Source organism: Zootoca vivipara, chromosome 3 (assembly GCF_963506605.1).
Source record: "Zootoca vivipara chromosome 3, rZooViv1.1, whole genome shotgun sequence".
NCBI classification, from domain to species: Eukaryota; Metazoa; Chordata; class Lepidosauria; order Squamata; family Lacertidae; genus Zootoca; species Zootoca vivipara.
In genome coordinates this window covers 96,428,190-96,451,068 of record NC_083278.1, presented here as the reverse complement: position 1 = coordinate 96,451,068, position 22,879 = coordinate 96,428,190, and the positions used below count along the sequence as shown (strand labels likewise).

The window sequence follows — 22,879 nt, the reverse complement described above, 5'->3', positions numbered from 1 at the left end:
AGGGAGGAAGTATCATACTTAATTTTATATACTGTCTTTCTTCCAATGCACTCAAAGGTGGTTTACAATTTAAAAATAATGAGTTACAACTCAATGGACAATGGTAGAAAAAGCCCTCGTGTGTTAAGTTGGATACCTGCGCAGAACTTCTTCAGCCATGGTTTCTCCCCCTGTTTGTGACCTAAATTGAAATGCAAGCAGTGGTCATGTACTTCCAGTCTCCTCCTCACGCTTTAAACCCGTTTTATGATGGATTCAATTTATGCCTAGGATCCGATGGATTTTGAATGGAATTTTTGGATGGAATGGGGTAAAGGATATATCCTGTGGCTTCTTTTCGGTCACCTCACGGTATCACAGCTGTCCAGCCTTTACATGGAGAAGGTAGGCGACTTTCAGCTGACCCGCTCTAATTTGGAAATTGCTTTGGATCAACAAATATATCAACATTCTATTTAAGAAGAATAAGAAAGCTCTAGTTTTACAGTACTAGTAGTGTAGATGTGTTTTGTTGCCTCTGTGGCCTCCCTTCCCGCAGGTACCGGTAGCACAAAAGTGCCATTCAGTCCTGGTAGCAACCCTAAAAGGTGGGCTATGTGGCAGGTGCCCAGCGAGATCTCCCATGACCTCTGGGAGTACAGAGGGGGTACCACTCAACATTGGAGGCTGGATCAGTGGCACCGCTGTAGTACCCCTTAAATATGTGGTGCCCTTTCCAGTCCTGGGTAGAGTTTGTCTGACGTTCAGGGTGGGAGCCTTGTTAGAATAAAGTTATAAACCCAAACAAAAGTGCTGCCGGTCCCTAATGGGTTGCCCCCGCCAATTTAACCCTCCGAGGCCTGGGGTAAGTATACCCAACTGCCCCACTTCTGCACGGGCCTCTCCCATTTCTCATGGCTAATGTGTGAAGGGTCCTAGAACAGGCATAGGCAAACTCGGTCCTCCAGATGTTTTGGGACTACAACCCCCATCATCCCTAGCTAACAGGACCAGTGATCAGGGATGATGGGAGTTGTTGTCCCAAAACATCTGGAGGGCTGAGTTTGGTCTAGAACAAAGCATGGCGGGGGAGGGGGGGAAGGATACCAAGTGCTACATCAGCCACACACTCTGAAATGTGAAATGGTATTTTTTAAAAAAATAAATCAGTAGAAAGGCATGGTTAATATGGCTGCTCATAATGTGCTGCTCCAAGTAGAGTCGAGGGACATCGCGTGACCCAGCAGAGGGGAACAACATTTCAGATACTATTCGGTGTGTTTCAGCTGTTCTTTGGAAGTCATCAAGAGGCCTGTCTAGGTGCCTGCTGGTTTCTTAGCCGCTCTTTGAAGCTAAGAAAGAATCACTGAAGCAATTCCAACGGCGAAGAGAACTATCCTCTGCAACCGCCGATTTTTGTAAGGGCTTCAAAATGTAGGCAGACAGGGGGCATAAATATATCTTTATTGGGTGCATGTTTGAAAGATTAACCCCTCCAAAAGAAGAAGCCCTTAGTCTTTCAGAAACAACCACATTTGCAAAGGCAAAGAAAAGAAGATGAAAAGCTCTCTTATTTATGTAGGTGGGGAAATTAGTTCCCCCTTGGGCCACATGAACTCATCTCTTTCCCAGTCCTTGCAGGAAATGCATTGATTCCCTTTGTGCTCGCCTGTTTTAGTGCCACAGTTCAGTGGGTTCTTCCTCTCTCTCTCCTCTAGTTTTAATCATCTTATAGAACAGAGAGCCTGCAACACTGCTCAGCATGGAATTCATTAGAAGTGAGCCACTTTCATTTTCAATTATTCCTTCAAGAATTCTTCCTATTTTAAATATTTGAGGGGGAGTGGTTGTAGCTTGAAATTAAATATCACACACTTTGCACAGATGTCTCTGTTACATGCTACAGGTCGACACTGTGTTTTTGTAATAAAGGCAGGCGCTGACATTTTTCCAGGCACCGCAGCCTAAGTGTGACTAATGGATTGGTTCCAAATCTACATTGTACTCCTATCCCTTGTACAAACTGATGCAAAACCTAGTTGTATCCGGAGCCGAGTCTTGAGTCATGCATTGAACCGAAAGTGAGTGTTTTTGTTCATTATTGTCCTCCCTGTCTTTTTAGTACAAACCCTGGTTTCTGATGGTGTATGGCATGGCAGCCTGTTGGTTTCTGCTTGGTACCAATGGTTTGGCAGTGATTTTTCTACATGTAACTTTCTCGTACGGAGTGGCTCAGTTTAAGAACCCCTTTCTGATGTGGCTGGGCTCATTGCTCCTGTTGTCAACTTTGCACATGTCTGCCCTGGAAGAAATAAAGGTAACTGTTTTTTTTTTTTTACAAAAAATAATAATACTGTGATTTATTTGTTTAAATTCATTCATACCGAGCGCTTTATTGTTGAAATAGCTACTTTTCAATTTGGTTCTGAAAATGTGAATTTTGAGGAAACTTCTTTTATAAGAAAGCTTAAGGTGTAAAGTATAGTTACCCCTCTAGCTTCAGGAATTTCTAACATGTGTGCTAGGGCGAACTAGCGCAAAGTACCCATCTTCAGAGGAGGTTAGCCACTGTCTCTCTTTATGATGTACTGGTCTGGCTTTGCCTCTGCTGTTGTTCTGTGCAGTCCTCCTGTTTCTCTGCATCAGGTGCATTTGTAGGAAGAAGTGTTATCAGCATTGTTGCGGTTATTTCTTCAGATTTTTATACTGCTGTCCATAAAATCTCTTGGTGATATCAAAAATGACTGAAAGCAGCATCCAATAAAACAAAAATCGGTGTCCCAAAAAACCAGCAGAGGAACTAGCGCAACAAACAGAACAATTAATTTATGTCTGGAAAAGACCAAGCTGCTGCTATCTCCAAAAAGAGCAGGACTTCTTTGAGGGGTTTTATAGCAGTGTGGAGAGGGTGAGGCTTATGTCTAGAACAGTAACTCATGATAGGGATGGACTCCACCCTGGACAGGCAAACTCTACTGTCTGAATTCTGCTTAATGGCTTAACTACGATTTGCTTACTGCCAACAAATCACAGTTTGAAGCCATGGTTCGTTGGCTTCCGAACCTTGGTTTTTTGGTTTTTTCTAAGGGTTCACATATTAGCTCTGTTAGTAGACTTTTCTTTTAAATACCCTAATCATCATTTTCTTTGTCAAACTGGGCCATCCATAGTGTGATTCATGATTTCATAAAATGAAGACAAGACTTGTAGAAGTATTCAGTTGCAGATCCATGTCTCCTTTTTATATTTCTCCAAGGTTCTGTGGTCGTGCTGACCTTTCGAATCAGCAGGATAATGGAGATAATAAGTGCCTGAGTGTTCTGTCATCCAGTAATCGGCCCCACAAACCTAGTACCCCTCTGTTTTTATTCTCCTGCTCCTTCTAGTCTTATTGGGATCATTTTTCTTACGTTTCAACTGGAAACAATTAAGGAAATGTCAATCTGTCGTGACTCCCATTGCCAACCTGATACTTTTTCTAGATGAGCTTTTTTGTTTTCTCTGACTCAGAACTTTCATTGTACCAATGAAATCCCCTCTGCCTTTAAGCTTACAGTGGCTGGCTAATGCCTTTGTTCCTGTTACCTACCTATTCCACTTTTGGAAATGGGCAAGGAAATGAGGCTTTCTCACAATGAAGCAGTGCTTTTTGCTATTTTAATGTTAGTACTGTACTGGTGGAGTGTTTCCCATGCAACCCACTGGGACTAATTTATGCTGTTAGCACTGCTTTCAATGACCTATGCCTCCAGCTTTTCCACCATAATATGAAATCTGTCTCTCTATAGACACCAAGAGTTGTTTTGTATTACCTTGCCCGGGGCCAACCCCAATGTGCGTTATCAACCTCTGGGGTCATCCAAAGAGCATTTCCCTGCTCTTCGACTTGTTTTCTGCTCTTCTGTGCAAATACCATTCGTCTGGTACCCTTTATCACCGGGGACTGGGGGCTTAACCGGAAGTCTGTAAGCAAATCTTGGCCAGGTCTAATAGTAGGTCAAGTTGGTCATAATGAAATCAATTCTTTATGTTGTGTTCTTTGCCTTAGAAAGCCTGCCTCGAGGAGGAAGTCCAAACTTTCACTTTATGTTCTCATCATATAAAATGTTATGCTAGATTTCTGGTACAAACCCTTCTGGAAGCTGTACCCATGAAACTACAGGCAGCGACGGTTTTGCGTGCATCCAATTGACGTGTGACCGCTGATGCACAGGACCCAGGAGAGGGAAGAATGGGGGCAGAATGGGAGGCAGAATGGGGTGTGGCAGGGGCATAATGGGGCAGGGCAAGTTTATGCATGCTCCATGGACGCATGTGGGGGCTGGGAACTGAATCCCCACGCAAAATGGTTTCTGCCTCTACAGATGGAAGTGGTTATGCTATTTGCCCAAATGAGCCCTCTCTGTGCCATTGAAATCTTCCCTTCCCCTATTAAAGCTCTTATCTCCAACAGCATCAAATCTCAGATCTTCACTTTACAGTCCTGGGCAGAGTTTGTCTTTATTGCTAAGCAGACTGGAGGGTTTTGGGGTTTTTCTTTTTTAAAAAAAGGCAGACAGGTGTTTTAGGCCAAAAGTGCATGATAATGCCGTTCTCCATTTGCTTACTTGTGGATTCTTTCCCCAGATGTATACAGTCCATAGCAGGATACAGAAAGTGTCTGAATAATGTTACGGAGCTTTGTGCATGTGGGATTTGTGCCACAGGGTTTATTATTTCTGCCTTAATTTTCATCCTCCTCAGGCCTTATCTCAATATTGAGTTCTCTCCCTGAATATAGAACGAATTTTGGTGCTGTTACAGGGCATGCAATGGCTCCTTTACAACTTTATACATATAGTATATGAGCTTGTGCTCTGTTCTGTTCAGATGGGGAGGCATAGCAGCACTCCAGAAGCTGCCAGTCTCTCCAAGAGCAGGCCAGCTCAAGACATTTGGGTGTCTGACACAGAAGATTCAAATTGTGTTCCCTGGTAAAATACCCAACAACTTGCCAACATTTGATGGTAGCTCAAATCTGCCTGAGGCGGTATCTACTCTGGTGATTCATATGGATTTTGCTATATATCATGGTATCACACACGCTGGGCTCTGCCCAACTTTGTGGGTGCCTGGGTGTGATGTCACACGGCAGAAGGAGGTTCAACAGAACCGGCTGTGGCCATGGGAAGCCCAGTGGGGCCCGTTGCAACCACAGGAAGTCCCCAACAGAGGCCCTGTGGTGGAGACAAAGGCCTAGTCGCCACCAGGGCACCAGAAAGCAGTAAGGCAGCAGGTGGGCACCCAGAGTCAAAATTTTGTGGGTGCCCAGGCACCTTGGGCCCTCCAGAAATGGCACCAGTGTTTGGTATATTCAATAAAGTAGCAAAGTAGCATTTTAGATAAAAAGGGGCCCCAGACCATCAAGTCCAGTTGTGTCTGACTCTGAGGTTGCGGCGCTCAACTCGCTCTATAGGCCGAGGGAGCCAGCGTTTGTCTGCAGACAGCTTCCGGGTCATGTGGTCAGCATGACTAAGCTGCTTCTGGCGAATCAGAGCAACGCACGGAAACGCCGTTTACCTTCCCGCCGGAGCGGTCCCTATTTATCTACTTGCACTTTGATGTGCTTTTGAACTGCTAGGTTGGCAGGAGCTGGGACTGTGCAACGGGAGCTCACCCCATTGCAGGGATTCGAACCGCCGACCTTCTGATCAGCAAGCCCTAGACTCTGTGGTTTAATCCACAGCGCCACCTGGGTCGTGGTGCCTAATACACTGAGCACCAGAGCCAAAGTTATATAAACACCGAGTATTGTAAAAATGATTAGTTTGTGGTTGTGTGGCATTGAATCTGCAATGTTCTTTATCTCCTTATGTGCGTGGGGGATACTTCACATAATTTTTGATCTGCTTTTATTCTGCAGAGAGGCTGGTATGCCAGTGAAAGTGAATACTACTTGCTTCTTTTCACCCTGACTGTCCGCTGCCTCTATTACACAAGCTTTGGTCTAGAATACTGCTGGTACAGGTCTGCCGAAATGACTCATCACCCATTCCTTTGGATGCTGGCTTATGTCTTCTATTATCCTGTCTTTCACAACGGACCCATTATTACCTTCGATGGATTTTATAAACAGGTGACAGCACTTCTTGGTATCTTATATGCAAATGGGCTTGAGACAGTCGTTTAGAAGGTGATTAATATAATGGTGATGATGATAATAATAGTAATTCTTTGATCCCGGCAGAGTCGCAATTTCTGTACTGCTCATAGCTGCTGGTTCTTAAGTCCCTTTATAATAGGGTTTCCCAGACTTGGGTCTCCAACTCTTTTTGGACTACAATTCCCATCATCCCTGACTACTGGTCCTGCTAGCTAGGGATGATGGGAGTTGTAGTCCACAATAGCTGGGTACCCAATTTTGGCAAAACCCTACTTCATAACAACATACAAACCTGCTTTGTTGCCATAGCTTTGTCTCATGCCTATGCCAGTCAGGACTCACCAGAAGGCCTCTGGCCACATGGTTTTCTGACACCATATTGATCTTACTACTTACGTGATGCCCAGTCTCTTGGGAGTTGCGTTGCTTTTGTGGCATGCTAAACACACTGACTGTGGATCCATGCAAGTAGGAGCTTTGGCATGGCCTCAGACCAGTGTAGTCGCTGGCAGGGCCTGCTGGCTGGATCAAAGAATCCTTTTATTCAGAATTGTCTTTGCAAGATCAAGGCGCAAAAAGAGCTGAAGGCAGCCACAAGAATAAATCCACTCATCTATTCCCCCCCCCTTTACTAGCTTAATGGGTTGTGGGAATACAGTGGATGCAATTCATCTTGATTTCAGCAAAGCATTGACAAAGCTCCCCAGGATAATCTGGTTAACAAACTGCTTAAGTGTTGATTAACAGCCGGTTGGGAAGAAATCCTCAAAAGAGTGATCATCGGTGGTTCCTCAGCAACTAGAGCGAGGGTGTTTGTTTTAATGTGGCATTGCATAGACTTTGTTCTGGGGCTTAGGTGAAGGGTTTGGGGAATCCTTATCAAATTTTGAGAGATGGCAGCAAAGATGGCGAGTGGTGTGGAAGGGATGTCACATGGAAAGAGGACAAAGACTTGTTTACTGCTGCAGGACTCCATCTAATGGGTTTCAGCGCTACAGCAGAAATTTCAGTTGAGTATTAGGAGAAATGTTTTAACTGTAAGAGCAGTTTGACAAAGGAATCAGCTATCTAGAGCAGGGGTCAGCAAACTTTTTCAGCAGGGGGCCGGTCCACTGTCCCTCAGACCTTGTGGGGGGCCGGACTATATTTTGAAAAAAATATATGAATGAATTCCTATGCCCCACAAATAACCCAGAGGTGCATTTTAAATAAAAATGACACATTCTACTCATGTAAAAACACCCTGATTCCTGGACCGTCCGCGGGCCGGATTTAGAAGGCGATTGGGACGCATCCGTTCCCCGGGCCTTAGTTTGGGGCGCCTGATCTAGAGGGTTGGTGGCTTCCCTCTCACTGCAAGTTCTCAATAACAGATTGGACAGCAATCTGTTGCAGATGCTCTTGTCCTGGGTTAGGAACATAGGAAGCTGCCTTATGCCGAGTCAGGCTGTTGGTCCATCTAGCTCATTATTGTTGGAAATGATGGACAGCGTCTCTCCAGGATTTCAGACAGGGAATCTTTATCAACCCTACCAGGAGATGTCAGCGTTGAACCTAGAACCTTCTGCATGTAAAACAGATGGTTGTAGACCTTACATGCATGGAGCAGGGGGCAGGATGTGGATGACCCACAGGGTGGAGGTTTGGTCCAGGGCGCCATTTCCTCAACATCCCTCGCACCTGCCAATCAACTGTGGGTGACCTCTGCAGAGAGCAGGATTGAACCCTCTGCGCCTCAGCTGATGAGTGAAGAGTTTGTTCCTGCTGGGTGCTGCTTCACCAGCACATTTATTTTTGGCCAAATAATATTTATTAGTTTTCCAAATTTTTAACAAATCAGTGTCAAACCACATCAAATTTAATACAACTTTCTAAAAAAGTTGACTTCTTGCTCTTCGTATTAGATGCTTCCCTACTTCCCCCCATTGCTGCTTGATGTTACATATTTTTCTCTAATTCATGTGTCATTCCTTATATTCAATTCACTATTATTATTATTATTATTATTATTATTATTATTAGTTCACACCAGCACATTCCCTGTCATGAAGCAGACCCCTGCAGAGAGCAGGATGGAACCCTCATGGCATGGGATGATTGATGGGCCCCACCCACTTGTCAGAGTTGGCCTGTGGGATGGGGGAGGGGAGATAACGATCTGCCCTGCCCGGCCAAAAGGGTCCCCCATCCCTGCTGTAGCTCTTGATTTCCTGCACTGAGCAGGGGGTGGATTGGGTGACCTCCAAGATCCCATCCAGCTCTATAATTAGGAAAAGTCTATAGGCAAAATGTCAGGTCCCCAACCCCTAAGGGCAGGATTCACCTAATGTGTCTGGTCAGTGGAAGCTCTGTGCAAGGGCTTCTGCTTATGCAATGGGACTTTCCCCCCTCCCCATGTGCACCCCCTGAAATTGGCTTGGGAGGGTTGAGAGAACCCCCAGAACAGCATGCCGGGGGGCGGGGGAGAGATTGTTCTGTCTGACAAACTGAAAAACTTGCAGCGTGCAATGTTGAATTCCTTCCTAAGTGTGCACGTTGCAAATGACTACCAGTTAGTTCAACTGTGAGAATTCTCCATGCTGATTTTTGGCACTGGCCATCAGATCTAGGAAAGCTTACCTCTTTTTTTGACCATCAGATCTAGGCCATTTTCGATGGAATGTAACTTTTGGGACGTGTTGGAGGTGTCGTGAGAGCTGGTTGTACGTGTTCCAAATGGGAGGTGATAAGATTTTTTTTTGAGAGAGATTGTCATTCAATCATAAGGATTTTTTAGCCTTTTGGGAAGCAAAGCCAGAAAGCTCTTTTCAGATCGCGCTGAACTCCTGTTCTCATTATCTCCTTAAAAATGCATGTTTCCTTTCTTCAAAAATTCTCGCTGATGAGATTTTAAGTGGATAAATGTTTTAAGCATTGGCGTATTTACATAATTTTACATGACAGTGCTCTCTGTAGGATGGAAGCTGGGGAGAGTGGGACACAGCCTGGCAGTCCTGTTTCTGCAACAGGTGTAGACAAATCTTAAATTTTGGGGGGAAGGCGCATTAAAATTTATGTGCTTCACTGATAATATTTGTTGTTATTAGGTGCTAACAGGTGTTGCTAATAGGCTGTTTGTGCAGCTCTGAAGGGTTTCAGACAAAGCTTTCCTCAGCCCTGCCTGGAGATATTGAGGATTAAATTTGGGGACAATTAAATTTCTATATATTAAGCAATTAAAAGCAATCGTTTGTCTTAGTAGACCACGTGAGTCAACAGGCCATAATCCCTTCTGGGCAACGTTCTGTGGCTCATATGACATTTGGGTCCGTTGTGGGGAGCAATGAATGCCAGTGTTACTATTCTATGGTAGCTTAGATTCTTCAATCTCTCTATGCTCCGTCCAAGCAAACAGGAAGCATTATCATTGTTCAGTGACACATTCCAGCCAGGCAAAAACACTCCAGGAGGGTGAAAGACAAGAGCTCTCTGAAGGGTGTGTAGCCTAGGAAGAATCTTGAGGGGGAGAGAGAGAGAGAGAGAGAGAGAGAGAGAGAGAGAGAGAGAGAGAGAGAGCTGTATTTGGTCCCCCAGGCCTGATGTTTCCATCTTTGCAATATAGAATAAAGAACCGGCAGCTCAGGAAATAAGCGAGGGGAGGTGGCAGACCTGTGTGCTTGCATTGGTGAGATTCCATTTCATCTAGAATTTGCAGCTGCTGTATCGGCAAGTCTATAGCAGGAACATCAGCTGCTGTAAGCACCTTTCTACCAGTTCCATAAAACGAAAGGAAAATTACCTCCAAACTAAAGATTTTCAAAGCTGCTGAAGGGATGTCGATACCCAGTACCCACTAAAAGGAAACACTCTGCGGCCTCGACGATCTCTGCCTGATGTGCCTGAATGAATATTTTATTTTATTATTTGGTGCTCGAACAGGAAGCAGATGTGTCAACATGCCTATAGAAGTCTGATTGGCATGCATCACAACTGAATTGGCAGCAGCCCAGAAATTTCCAGTCTCCCCCCACCAAGCACTCTGAAGAATGGTAGTTTCTTCAAAGTATTCGCTGCTAGTGAGATGTCATTAAAGATGAGTCAGAATAGTGAAAGCATCCGGCAAGCTCCCTGAAAGATGTAATAAGAGTTATTAAGTAATCTTCCATTCTTTATGGAGAATAAGCCAATCATCTGTGTAATCATTTCCCAGCGATGAGCAGAGCAAGGAAAGAGAGGGGAAAGAATAAAATAAAGAAATGGGAAGTTAGCTGAATGAGGTGTTTCCTAGTTCCCTTTTCCCCATTTCCCCACAAATACTTAATTTACTTCAGAGGTATAAACCACCACCCCCAGACCAGCTAAACGATATGTCGGCATTCTAGGTGTCCTGGCATGAATGAAGGTAAATGCTTAATTTTTATATAACAAACATGCAGGCAAACAAACATACAGTATTATACAAGTGACATGTTAGACATTATAGTCTAATATCTGCTGTATTTACAGTTGCTTACTAAATAGTCAGAATCATAGATCACCGACAGTCTTGAGGAGGCTGCTGCTGAGTTTTGCCAGGTGAATGGCTTGGCTGTGCTAGAGGCTGACTTGGTCTTCCAGAAAGGCTCTTTTGTGGCCTCTGTGCCCTTGGTGCATAAGCCTTCCTGCCTGCTTGTCGATGGGGAATGTGGGGAATTTACCCTATTTTCCCATGTATAAGATGCCCCCATGTATAAGAAGACCCCTGTTTTGTTGAACCCAAATTTTAGAAAAGTTGTTGATGCTGATCACTGGCCAAACTGTATTTTAATTGCTGGTTCTGGGAAATCTTATGTGGAACGGTTAATGGAGTTGGGCCTAGGGCTTGCCGATCAGGAAGGTCGGCGGTTCGAATCCCTGCGATGGGGTGAGCTCCCATTGCTCGGTCCCTGCTCCTGCCAACCTAGCAGTTCGAAAGCACGTCAAAGTGCAAGTAGATAAATAGGAACCGCTACAGTGGGAAGGTAAACGGTGTTTCTGTGTGCTGCTCTGGTTCACCAGAAGCGGTTTTGTCATGCTGGCCACATGACCCGGAAGCTGTATGCCGGCTCCCTTGGCCAATAACGCGAGATGAGCGCCGCGACCCCAGAGTTGTCCGCGGCTGGACCTAACGGTCAGGGGTCCCTTTACCTTTATGTTTAACCTGGAGACTGAGAGGAGATATGATAGCCACCTTCAACTATCTAAAGGATTGTCACATGGAAGATGGAGCTAGCTTGTTTTCTTCTGCTCTGGAGGGTAGGGCCCGTATCAATGGCTTCAAGTTATAAGAAAGGAAATTCCGACTGAATACCAGGAAGTACTTTCTGACCTTAAGAGCTGTTCAACGGTGGAACAGACACAAGAGGTAGTGGTCTTTCCTTCCTTGGAGGTTTTTGAGCAGAGGTTGGATGGCCATCTGTCATGTATGATCCTGTTGAAACTCCTGCATTGCATGGGGTTGGACTAGATGACCCTCAGGGTTACTTCCAGCTCTACGGTTCTGTGATTCTATAATTCTATGTAATTTAGTTGCTATTTTTTACTAGTTTCTTTTTATTATTTGGTCTTTTATAATGTTATTTTTAAATGTTAGAAGCTGCCTTGAATCTAACTCGGGAGAAAAGCAACACCCCACCCCCACCTAGTTTTAATGTACAAATACACATATAACATGATTTAAAGATCTGTAGTATAAATGAGTAATGAAAATTATCAATTACAGTAATCATAATAAATAATACAAAGTCAAATTACATAGGGAGAGTCTCTTTCTTTTGGGTTTCTTCACAATAGCCTAATAATCCATAATTAAGTAAACGTTTAAGAGACCTTACCCAAAGCTGAAAGATGAGCAAATGTGATTTCATTTTCTTTAGCTAAACAGCATTATCACTGTTAAAATCAGTTAAAACAAATTAAGGCCTTTCAAATGCTTTTTGCGTTATCCAGGTGTTCTAACTGTGTCCTACATGTGGGCTGAAAATTATTTTATGCTGCCTCTATGCAAGGAAGGTGGTTTTTTTGGGGTGTGTGTGTTAATTATTGTTGTTGTTTAGTCGTGTCTGACTCTTTGTGACCCCCCTGGACCAGAGCATGCCAGGCACTCCTGTCTTCCACTGCCTCCCGCAGTTTGGTCAAACTCATGTTCGTAGCTTCGAGAACACTGTCCAACCATCTCGTCCTCTGTCGTCCCCTTCTCCTAGTGCCCTCAATCTTTCCCAGCATCAGGGTCTTTTCCAGGGAGTCTTCTCTTCTCATGAGGTGGCCAAAGTATTGGAGCCTCAGCTTCAGGATCTGTCCTTCCAGGGAGCACTCAGGGCTGATTTCCTTCAGGATGGATAGGTTTGATCTTCTTGCAGTCCATGGGACTCTTAAGAGTCTCTTCCAGCACCATTAATTAATTAATTAACATTAATTATTAATAGTTAATAATATTAATAATTATTAATATTTATTTATTTATTTATTTAATTATTGCTGTGTTTTAGAAATATTTTGTGTAAGCTGGCCAGTGTTTACTGAGGGCACACTAAATAATAATAATAATAATAGAAAGTGGTATTCACACATTGAAGAAAAAATGAGTTAACACATCCCTAAGTATAGGGACCCAGGTGAGCTCCCGTTGCTTGGTCCCAGCTCCTGCCAACCTAGCAGTTCGAAAGCACGTCAAAATGCAAGTAGATAAATAGGAACCGCTACAGCGGTTAGGTAAACGGCATTTCCATGTGCTGCTCTGGTTTGCCAGAAGTGGCTTTGTCATGCTGGCCACATGACCTGGAAGCTATACGCCGGCTCCCTCGGCCAATAATGCGAGATGAGCGCCAACCCCAGAGTCGGTCACGACTGGACCTAATGGTCAGGGGTCCCTTTACCTTTAAGTACCGGGTATACTTCTGAATGAATCATTTTCCTGCTTTATTGGGTTGCCTGAATATCTTCCTATAAAGGCAACCTTTTCCAAATTTAATATTTCAAAAGAACATTTTAATTATTCCTGCTTGAAATTCTGAATGCAAATCCTGAGTGTAAAGGGAAATAAGCACATTTCTCTTCCGTTAATTGCCTTTATTCATTCAGAATCTCTTTCCTGAGAGGTCAGGGAACAAAATGCTTTTTCAGAAACAATTATCCCAATGGGTGATAAAGATTAGATGTTGAGACTATTCTAATCCCACATGCCTTTTTTGGGGGTGTGCGTGTGTGTGAATTCTACCAGCCATTATGGGTTGAAGGGAACTTTGCAGAATGATTAAGCATGATGCTCGGAGAAGTGAGTCAGTTCTGCATGATGTGAGCAGACATTAGAGAGACGGATAAAAGTGAAGAGTGATGAAAGCCTAAATCTTTTAAGCTTTTGTTATGTGTTAGTAATTTACTAAGGAATAAAAATTTGGTCAGGTTTGTTTTTTGGGTTTTTTAAAAAAGTCATATCCACGCAACCAGACTCGTAACTACTACACAAAGATTATCATAAAGCTTGAAGTGTGGGAATCCTGATAGTCTTACTCTATTTAAACCATTTAATGAGCAAAATGCTAGAGAATCTGACAATGTAAAGAGAGCACACTCAATCAGTGCAATGACTTTGTGCCATGCAACAGAACTTCTCCTCTCCCTGTATCCCCCTGAACCTGACCTGGAGCTTCCCCCAACTCTGTGGAGTAGGGCACAAGGTGTGGAAACAGAAATCCTTTCGCTGACAGAACAAGTGTGTTGGTTGACGTACGTGATCCAGAGTTAGTGTGAGTTAGGCACTTATTAAAAAAACATTGAGAGTTTAAAGTTTAAAGTTTAAAGTGGGGGTTTGATAATGTTGGACAAATACCTCAATTGGTCATCCTTTGATATACGATTGGATTCTGAGGAAACCTGGTGTGCAAGATCAGGAAAGGGCAGAGCAGGGCTTCTTTTCAGTCGGAACTCACAAGAATTCAGTTCTGGCACCTCTCAGTTGGGCGCCATTATAAGAGAACAAGGGATGCGTTCCTGGTGAGTTCTGGCACCTCTTTTCCTAGAAAAAGCACTGGAAAAGAGACTTTAAAAATTGCATTCCTGCAGTAGACTTCACACAAGAAAGGGCTGGTAAGGATGGCTCATGTTCATAAGAAAATTCAGTTGAAATTGGTTTTCTTTGAAGTATTTATGTTTTAGGATCTGGAGCATGTCAGAAGCACTTCAAATGTGATGGATTCCTGCATATTCTGTTTGAAAATTGGTTACAAGAAGTAGAGCCCACAGTGTGTCATAATCATATGGGTTATAAACAGCAAAATGCCACATGCGTGAGTCCCCCATCACACACCAACTACACTTCCAACCATTGGCTATTCTTGGTGGGGCTGCTGGAAGTTGTAGGTTCCCCACGTTTGGTCTACACCCAACCTGGTGTTCTCCAGGTACTTTATACTACAGCAGGGGCTGATGGAAGTTGTAGTTCAAAGCATCAGAAGGGCACCAGGTTGGGAAAGCCCCTTGGTTTTTGAACCATTTCAGGAGTTGAACGGACTCCCGGAATGGATTAAATTCGAGAACCAAGGTACCACTGTAATAAAATTTGTCAACCGACATGAGACTACCACACTCCATGAGCACTGGTCAATGCAATACATCCAATACTTTACTATCCAGACATACCTTTTAAAATATTTAAAAATGAGACTGCTTTTCTTCATTAACAGGGCAATGTTTTGCATGTCAGCTCAGAACTACTGTATTTTTCCGTGTATAACACGACCCCATGTATAAGACGACCCATATTTTTGGGAGCCCTCAACAGTTGTTGAGCTTCTTTTGTAAGTTCGCTGAGCTGTTGAGCAGCTTTTCGATGGTCCCCGGTCTGGCTGACAGAACTGGTGCCGTAATACACCGTGTACTGGCACTCACCAAATACTCTCCCTAAACTGGGAAGAGCGGGCAAGCAGCCTCCTCTCCAACATTTACCTGCTACCGCTGCAGCAGCAGCCCTCGCTTACTTAGCATATTAATCCGTGCATAAGACAACCTCAATTTATCACAAAAAAATCAGGAAAAGGTAGTCATATACATGGAAAAATACGGTAAGTCCCACTGAGTTCAGTAGGACACACTCCCTGGTAAGTATGTATATAGGATTGCAGCCTAAAAGTCTCATCTTTTCTATACAGTATTGTTATCATCACCATTCATTATCATTATCAACACCATCGCCGTCGTTATTATTTCTATTACAGATGAACAAACAAGAATCCTGCAGTTTGAAGTTCAACCTCTGGGTTTTCATCAGGGCTTCCGTTCGTATTTTGCTTTGGTGGTGGCTGGCAGAGTTGATGATTCACTTTATGTATATGCATGCCATCTGCAGCAGTCCTTCACACCTGGAAGCAGTGACCTACTGGACCTTAGGTTAGTGCCCGTCTATTGGTTTTATGCAGTAAACCAGTGAGATCTGCAGTGTATTGTCCCTCCTAAGAGGAGTGCTTCTGTTTAAGGTTTCTGCTGCTTGCAGGCTCCCTGTGGGCAATATCCTGTTCTCGCAGTGGCCAACCAGATGCCCCCAGGCAGCCTGCGCAAGCAGCAAAGGTTCAGCAAACGTCCTTTGGCCTGATCCAGCAGGACTCTTATTTTGTTTTTAATGTATGGGTGCTTCCAAAGGCTGTTAAAAACAAAGCCTGTTTGCTCAGGCTTTCCCCAGCTAGGTTATTAGCCCATTTTAGATATTGTGTATAGACCTGACAATGTTATTTGGCTGTTGTTGAATTTATTTCAGTTTTATGTATATAATACACACCATACATACATGTACACACACACACACACACACACACACACACACACACACACACACACACTGTTGATGGCATCCATCTGTCTCAAGAAACATGGGGTTGTGTCTCCAAGGGTGAAGCCAAACTGACCTCCCAGGGTGCAAACCTGCTCAGTATGTATGGAAGTCTTGGGCTGCCCAGACGATAAAGCCCCCCCTCTCAGCCTTGCAGATGTGATCCAAAGGGAAGCAGAGCAATATGTTTGGCACCAGCTTGGCTGCAAGACTTGCTGGAAGGAGGCATAGAAGGCACCGTCCAACAGTCTTAGGACCAGAGTTTCCTTTCTCCTAGATGGGCTACCTTCCCTGGTTGACAAGCCCCATCTGCCCATCACTTCCCTCTAAAGCACATGCAGAAACTGCTCTCTTGACCATTAGGCCCATGTTGGTCTCATTCACTCAATCTGCCAGGGCAGTCCGTAATTCACCGACGGCTTGAGATCTGTTGGCTACCCTCACACATATATATGTTACGTTAACATTTTAGTGTTGAATTTCATTCTGTTTCAAGATATTTGGGTGGGAAGCGATGACTTAAATAATAATAATAATGAATGAATGAATGAATGAATGAATGAACTGAGGCTGTGGTAGGCATAGCTGTCAGGTTCTCCCCCTTTTAAAGGGAAATTCCCTTATGCTGAATAGGCTTCCTCGCGAGAAAAGGGAAAACTTGACAGCTATGGAGCTTTCTTAGTGCATGGGGCTATCTTATTATCTTCAGCCCAGGGGAAAGCTAGCCTTTCTTGGGCCATGTGCAGATTGGAGCAGCATGGAACTGTGGCTTTCAGCCATTTGATAATAACTTTGGCCCAAACCTGCTCTCCCCCGCCAGTGTGTTTATACCCAGTTTGGCCAGCTTGACCCATGGTCTTGGGTGCTGGCAGGCAAAACAGCCACAAATGGCATGGGGATGCTGTGTTTTTTGAAATAGCTCCTCACGCTATTTCAGCAGGAGAGAATTTGCTGGTTTGAAAGGTTTTGCTGGCAACTCTACCATCACTGTGACAGACATAAGCTGAGGAAGCTCCAGTTCATTTTGCACCTCAGGCAGGAATAACAAGTCCTAGAACGTTGCCCACACAAAGAGACGTGTTTTTCTCTATGGCTTTATTAGTAGTTCATGAGATTCAGAACTGATGATTAATGTTCAAATAAGGATACCATTCAGTAAGCGAAATAAGGTCTAGTTGCTGGCACATTTCATGTTTAAATGACAGAAAATTAATAACTGATGGAACATATGCAGCCTTATTCATTTACCGGTAAATTAAGAGACCAAATATAGGGCACCCGTGCTTTTGTGAGTTCCACATATCTGGGCTCAATACAATAAAGAAGTAATTGATATGACGTGGAACAAGCAGGGTTGTGAAATTGGTTGCCACCAAGTTTGTTTAATGCAATCAGTGTCAGATCTCGATAACCACAAGTTAATTTTGACCAGGTGATTGTAAATGAGATAATTATTATTAATAATAATATATTATTTATACCCCGCCCATCCGGCTGGGTTTCCCCAGCCACTCTGGGTGGCTTCCAACAGAAAAATGAAATAAAATAATCTATTAAACATTAAAAGCCTCCCTAAACAGGGCTGCCTTCAGATGTCTTCTAAAAATCTGGTAGCTGTTTTCCTCTTTGACATATGCATGGTCATATGGTGGATTTTTGAAACTGATGGTGAATCACAAAACTTTTTCATTCAGGTGATCCTTTGATAATGTAAGCTTAAGTTTACTTTTTTTTGTTTCTGGCGCTTAAAGAGAGAGAGAGAGAGAGAGAGAGAGAGAGAGAAAGAAAGAAAGGGGGAGGGAAAGTAGGGCATTCTAAAACAAGTCTAATGCACAACTGTAGTAATGCACAACTGTGAATGCTTACCTTTCTGCTCAGGCTTTCCTGAGCTTCAAACTGCAAATAACAGAACAGAACAAGGAATGCTGTTGTTGGTCATGCATGCCCAACTCATAGAAAGCTCTTTACATAGACCAGGTGTGAGGAACTGGATCTAGCTGGTGGGCTGGATCCTTTCCTTCCTCATTATCTCATCCCCATGGGCAAAGTTTGACATTTGGGCAGAGCTACCCACCTGTCAATCACCTGATGTCACAAAGATGTCAGGTGACCCATATTTTGTCCATGCCGACGTTCAGTTGAACATGAGGACTTGCACCTGTACACAGTCTCAGTGATCCCTCGTTCTAGCTTGGGTGGTTCCTAACACTAAATGTGATTCTTACTGAGATTCTGGCAGAGGTGCCAACTTGCCCCCCACATTGAGGGAGCCCGGCATCACGTGACCTGTCCCTCCCTCCCCCACCCGGCAGGCCAGCACTCGCCCATCGGCAGTGGGGGGCGCAGAGGGTAAAAATTGTCCTCCACGCCTCCTGCCCCCACCTGGCAGGCAAGCCCTTGCCCGTTGGTGGTGGAGGATGGTGGCCCCCTCAATATTGGGGGGGGGCCTTGGCCCCCTGCCCATAAATATTGAGGGGGCTTAAGCCCCTTCTGCCCCCTTCTTTAGGCAGCATGTAGCGGGAGGCTGCTCAGCCTCATCTAGTATGAAAAGAAGCAATGTAAACCTGAAGGCAGTGGAGATAACATCATTAGTAAAAAATAACAAATACAAATCTAAAAAACCAATCTGTGAGGCAATTGAGGATTAGACAGGAGGGTTGTATACTTTCGTAATGGTTCAGATCTCTGCTTAAATTGTTATTTTTGGAGGACTGAAACAGGGTACGTTAAAACTAGGTCTTTTACAAGATGGGAGTGGGTAGCGCTGTGGTCTCTTGAGCTTGCTGATCGGAAAGTTGGCAGTTCAAATCCACGTGACGGTGTGAGTTCCCATTGCTGTGTCCCAGCTCCTGCCAACCTAGCAGTTCGAAAGCACAGCAGTGCAAGTAGATAAATAAGTACCACTGTGACAGGAAGGTAAATGGCGTTTCCATACGCTCTGGCACTCGTCAAGGTGTCCCATTGCACCAGAAGCAGTTTAGTCATGCTGGCCACATGACCTGGAAAGCTGTTGGCTCCCTTGGCCTGAAAAGCAAGATGAGTTCCACAACCCCATAGTTGCCTTTGACTGGACTTAACTGTTCAGGGGTCCTTTTTCTTCTTCAAAAGATAATAAATTGAAAGCAACCACATGGAATCTGGAGGGTTTCTTTGTGGTGAGAGCAGTATCTATTTTTCATGTGATGCCTGTGTGTTCATCAGTTTCATAGAATCACCAGTGTGGTGTAGTGGTTAAGAGCGTTAGACTTGTAATCTGGGAACCGGGTTTGTGTCTCCGCTCCTCCACATGCAGCTGCTGGGTGACCTTGGGCTAGTCACACTTCTCTGAAGTCTCTCAGCCTCACTCACCTCACAGAGTGTCTGTTGTGGGGGAGGAAGGGAAAAGAGAACGTTAGCCGCTTTGAGACTTGATAAAGCAGGATATCAAATCCAAACTACTACTACTACTACTACTCTTCTTCTTCTTCTTCTTCTTCTTCTTCTTCTTCTTCTTCTTCTTCTTCTTCTTCTTCTTCTTCTTCTTCTTCTTCTTCTTCTTCTTCAAGTTGGAAGGGATCCTGAGGGTCATCCCAATATTTTAAAGAGGCAAATGACATCAATCAAGGGTATGTGATTATTATTGGGATTGCAGCTGGAGGGAAGGGAAAACAACCCTTTCTGTGCTGTGGTCTTGAGGAAGATACTTCCTCTGGTATTGTTATTTGCATTTGCACCACTGATGGGTCTCCTTTTAATGCAGGAAGCACTTTCAGAGGTGGAAGTTTCCTCAGGGCCACAGAAGCAGTGTGTTAAATCCCTTCAATTTACAGGACTCCTGGAAGCCGTTGTGATTATCCAGGATAGGCTACAATCCTGATATGGATGAACATGCCCGGTTGATGCTATTTGCATTTTAAAATACCTTCACATAACATTAAATGACTCATTTTACATTCCATCTTGTGTGGTCCTCACCTTTTCAGCGTAGTGTTTAATAATATGGGGCAGGCACACAGGATTGTGTTAAGAGAGCCAGTGTGGTGTAGTGGTTAAGAGCGGTAGACTCATAATCTGGTGAACCAGGTTCGTGTCTCCGCTTCTCCACATGCAGCTGCTGGGTGACCTTGGGCTAGTCACACTTCTCTGAAGTCTCTCAGCCTCACTCACCTCACAGAGTGTTTGTTGTGGAGGAGGAAGGAAAAGGAGAATATTAGCCGCTTTGAGACTCCTTAGGGTAGTGATAATGCGGGATATCAAATCCAAACTCTTCTTAAGGAATAATTGAGCTAATGTATGCGAACTGCTTTGCACACTGTCACATGCTCTATAATTGCTAAATATTATTGCTGTTTAATTTATTATTGTTAAATTAAAAGTGGAGCTTGATTCTGATTGTGTCTAAGAATACTATCTGTAGCTGGTGTCTTTTAATTTGTTGTCTAATAATCCAGAAGATAAAATGAGAATTGGGTGAGTTCAGGTTTAAAGCTTCCAGTGTTTTGTTTTTGAACATATTAATGTCTGTGCATTCATCTACATACTAATGGAAAGTCAACAAAGGAATCTCTTTTGCTGCTTTTTTGGGCTTTTTGGTGTGGTATTATTATTCTGCAAGATAAGGAGGAGGAAGCAACATATTTGGCATCTTACATTTGAAAACGGACAAAATAAAATATAATTTAGGGTGCTTAATGAGATGTTCCTCCCCAAACAAGGGACAAGTGAGGACTTCATAAAAAGTATTAATAGGAAAACATCTTTTTTATTATTAAAAAAAGCCCTCCAGCAGGTGAAAAGTACGGTAGCTATCCATGGAGAACATTTTAAAGTCTGTAACAACTGTTGAATAGTCCATGGCTTGGTGCTTGTTTTTCTCAAGCCTTTAGAGATTATCTTGAGTGGAGAGAAAAAACTGCAATGTTTTCTGTGCTCCTGGTCTAAGCTCATCATTACTGGCAGACAACTTTCATCCTTGGACTCAATTCAGGAATGGGCTTGGTGAAAAAAGTTGTTTTCCTGAAATAACTGAAAAGTGTCCCCCCCCCCCCCATGCCAAATTCAGAAACCCTTCCACTACAACCAGATTAAATTTCCAAGAATGTTCAAAGGATATCCGGAATGCCCATTATTACAAAGATGTAATAATATCAATAGTAAGCAACTGAAGCTCAGAGGTTAGATCAAGGGGAGGCATCAATAAGCAGCCTTTAGCTATGTTGCATTCTGTTTCTGATGCGACAGATTTCAAGACTGAAGAGCCATATAAAGAATGCTGCTACAAGCTATGTTTCTCCTCTTTTGCCCTGTCTGTTTCCTCTAAATAAGTGGAAGGTTGTTGAGGGTGTGTTTGTCATGATGCGAAGGAGTACTAGCACTGCAGAGGCAGTAGGAAAGATGATTGCGTATCTTGGTAATACTTCTTTCAAGACTTTCCTCACTCTTTCAAGCCAATTCAAATTGGTGGTTTATTATGTAGGGTGTTTTATTATGTAGGGCTTCAGGGATTCAAAAACCCTGTAATAGTTGGATCTGGCAACAGCCTCCTGGGATGCTGTGGGCAGAATACCTTCCCTGACTTTCAAACAGTTAGGCACTGTGAACTGGTTTTTTAAAAAAATGTACTTGTATTTAGTTTCCCCCCATGAGAAAGGGCTCTAGCCTGAAGCGTGTTGGGCTTCATATATTTTTCCATGCCCTTTCTAGATTCTTCCACAAATAGGGCTTGGTGCCTCCCATCTTCTTTTGTGAGGTAATCACAAAAGGAAACATTGGACACCACCCCAAACATTGATCCACGATTTAAAGATAATTTACTTACTTTTAAACAACTTTGCTTTTTATTGTTTATCAAAATGTGTTTCCCTCTCTCCTCCTGCATTTGAGGGAAATTTGAGGGAGCTTCCAGTACTGTATGTGTTTTTGAAAGGAGAAAATTAGCTTTGAAAGACACACAGCAAAAATTACTCCTTCCCTTTTTCTTTCAAGGTTGGATTTGGAAGAGTTATAAAGGGAAACTCACTCATAAAATCTCAAGTCTATACCCACTTTTCAAAATAAGATACATGACAAAGAGGCTCATAGCACTATAAACTAGGGAGGGGGTGAATCATTCGATTCCAGTTTTTCCTCAGTTACTCATTTTTCCAGGCTTAAGTTCAGCTTTACACTTTTCCCATTGCTACCCTGTGTTCTTTTGTGAGGAGTGTGTGTGTGTATGTATAAATTTTATTAATAAACGAATAATCATGCAAATTCATTCTTCCTCATGAAAATCTGTCAGGGTTTTAGTGCAAAAATTTTGTATGATAGTTCCACTCATATATGCACTCTTTGACTAGTGAATGCATTTTGTGCGTGTTGCTTGTGAACACAATGTGAGTTTGCTTATTTATTTACTTCAGGGATAGGCAACCTAAGGCCTGTGGGCCAGATGCGGCCCAGTCGCCTTCTCAATCCGGCCCACGGATGGTCCGGGAATCAGCGTGTTTTTACAAGAGTAGAATGTGTCCTTTTATTTAAAATGCATCTAGGGTTATTTGTGGGGCCTGCCTGGTGTTTTTACATGAGTAGAATGTAAATGTAGGGTTATTTGTAGGGCATAGGAATTTGTTCATTCCCCCCCCCCCCCACCGTCTGAGGGACGGTGAACCGGCCCAAGGCTGAAAAAGGTTGCTGACCCCTGATTTACTTATTGCATTTCTACCCTACCTATCCAAGGAGCTCAAGGTGATGTACATCCTGTTCGCCATACAACTCCTGCAACAGCCCTGTGAGACAGGTGAGGCTGAGACTAGATCAAGGTTACCCAGTGAGCTTAATGGCTGCGTGGGGATTTGAATCCTGATCCAGCTACAGCATTTTAGCAGCTTGAGCAATGGCTAGGCTGGTTAGTTCTCTTCTTGCTGGAGCCCAGAGTGCCCCATGGCTGGTTGCTTGAAGCAGGACCAATTCTGTCTCATGCA

The 22,879-nt window shown here is 43.6% G+C and overlaps 1 protein-coding gene across 2 annotated transcripts in view; it reads left to right on the top strand.

Moving 5' to 3' along the window:
• HHAT (hedgehog acyltransferase) overlaps positions 1–22,879 on the top strand; it is a 168,398-nt gene that overhangs the window by 13,922 nt on the left and 131,597 nt on the right. For both annotated transcript variants that reach the window (XR_004692343.2, XM_035111262.2), the window contains exons 4-7: positions 271–384; positions 2,102–2,296; positions 5,882–6,094; positions 15,331–15,502. Coding sequence is in view for 1 of the 2 variants with exons in the window: in XM_035111262.2 (XP_034967153.2) it covers positions 271–384; positions 2,102–2,296; positions 5,882–6,094; positions 15,331–15,502 (694 nt within the window). In the remaining variant the exon portion in view is untranslated. The remainder of the gene's footprint in view (positions 1–270; positions 385–2,101; positions 2,297–5,881; positions 6,095–15,330; positions 15,503–22,879) is intronic.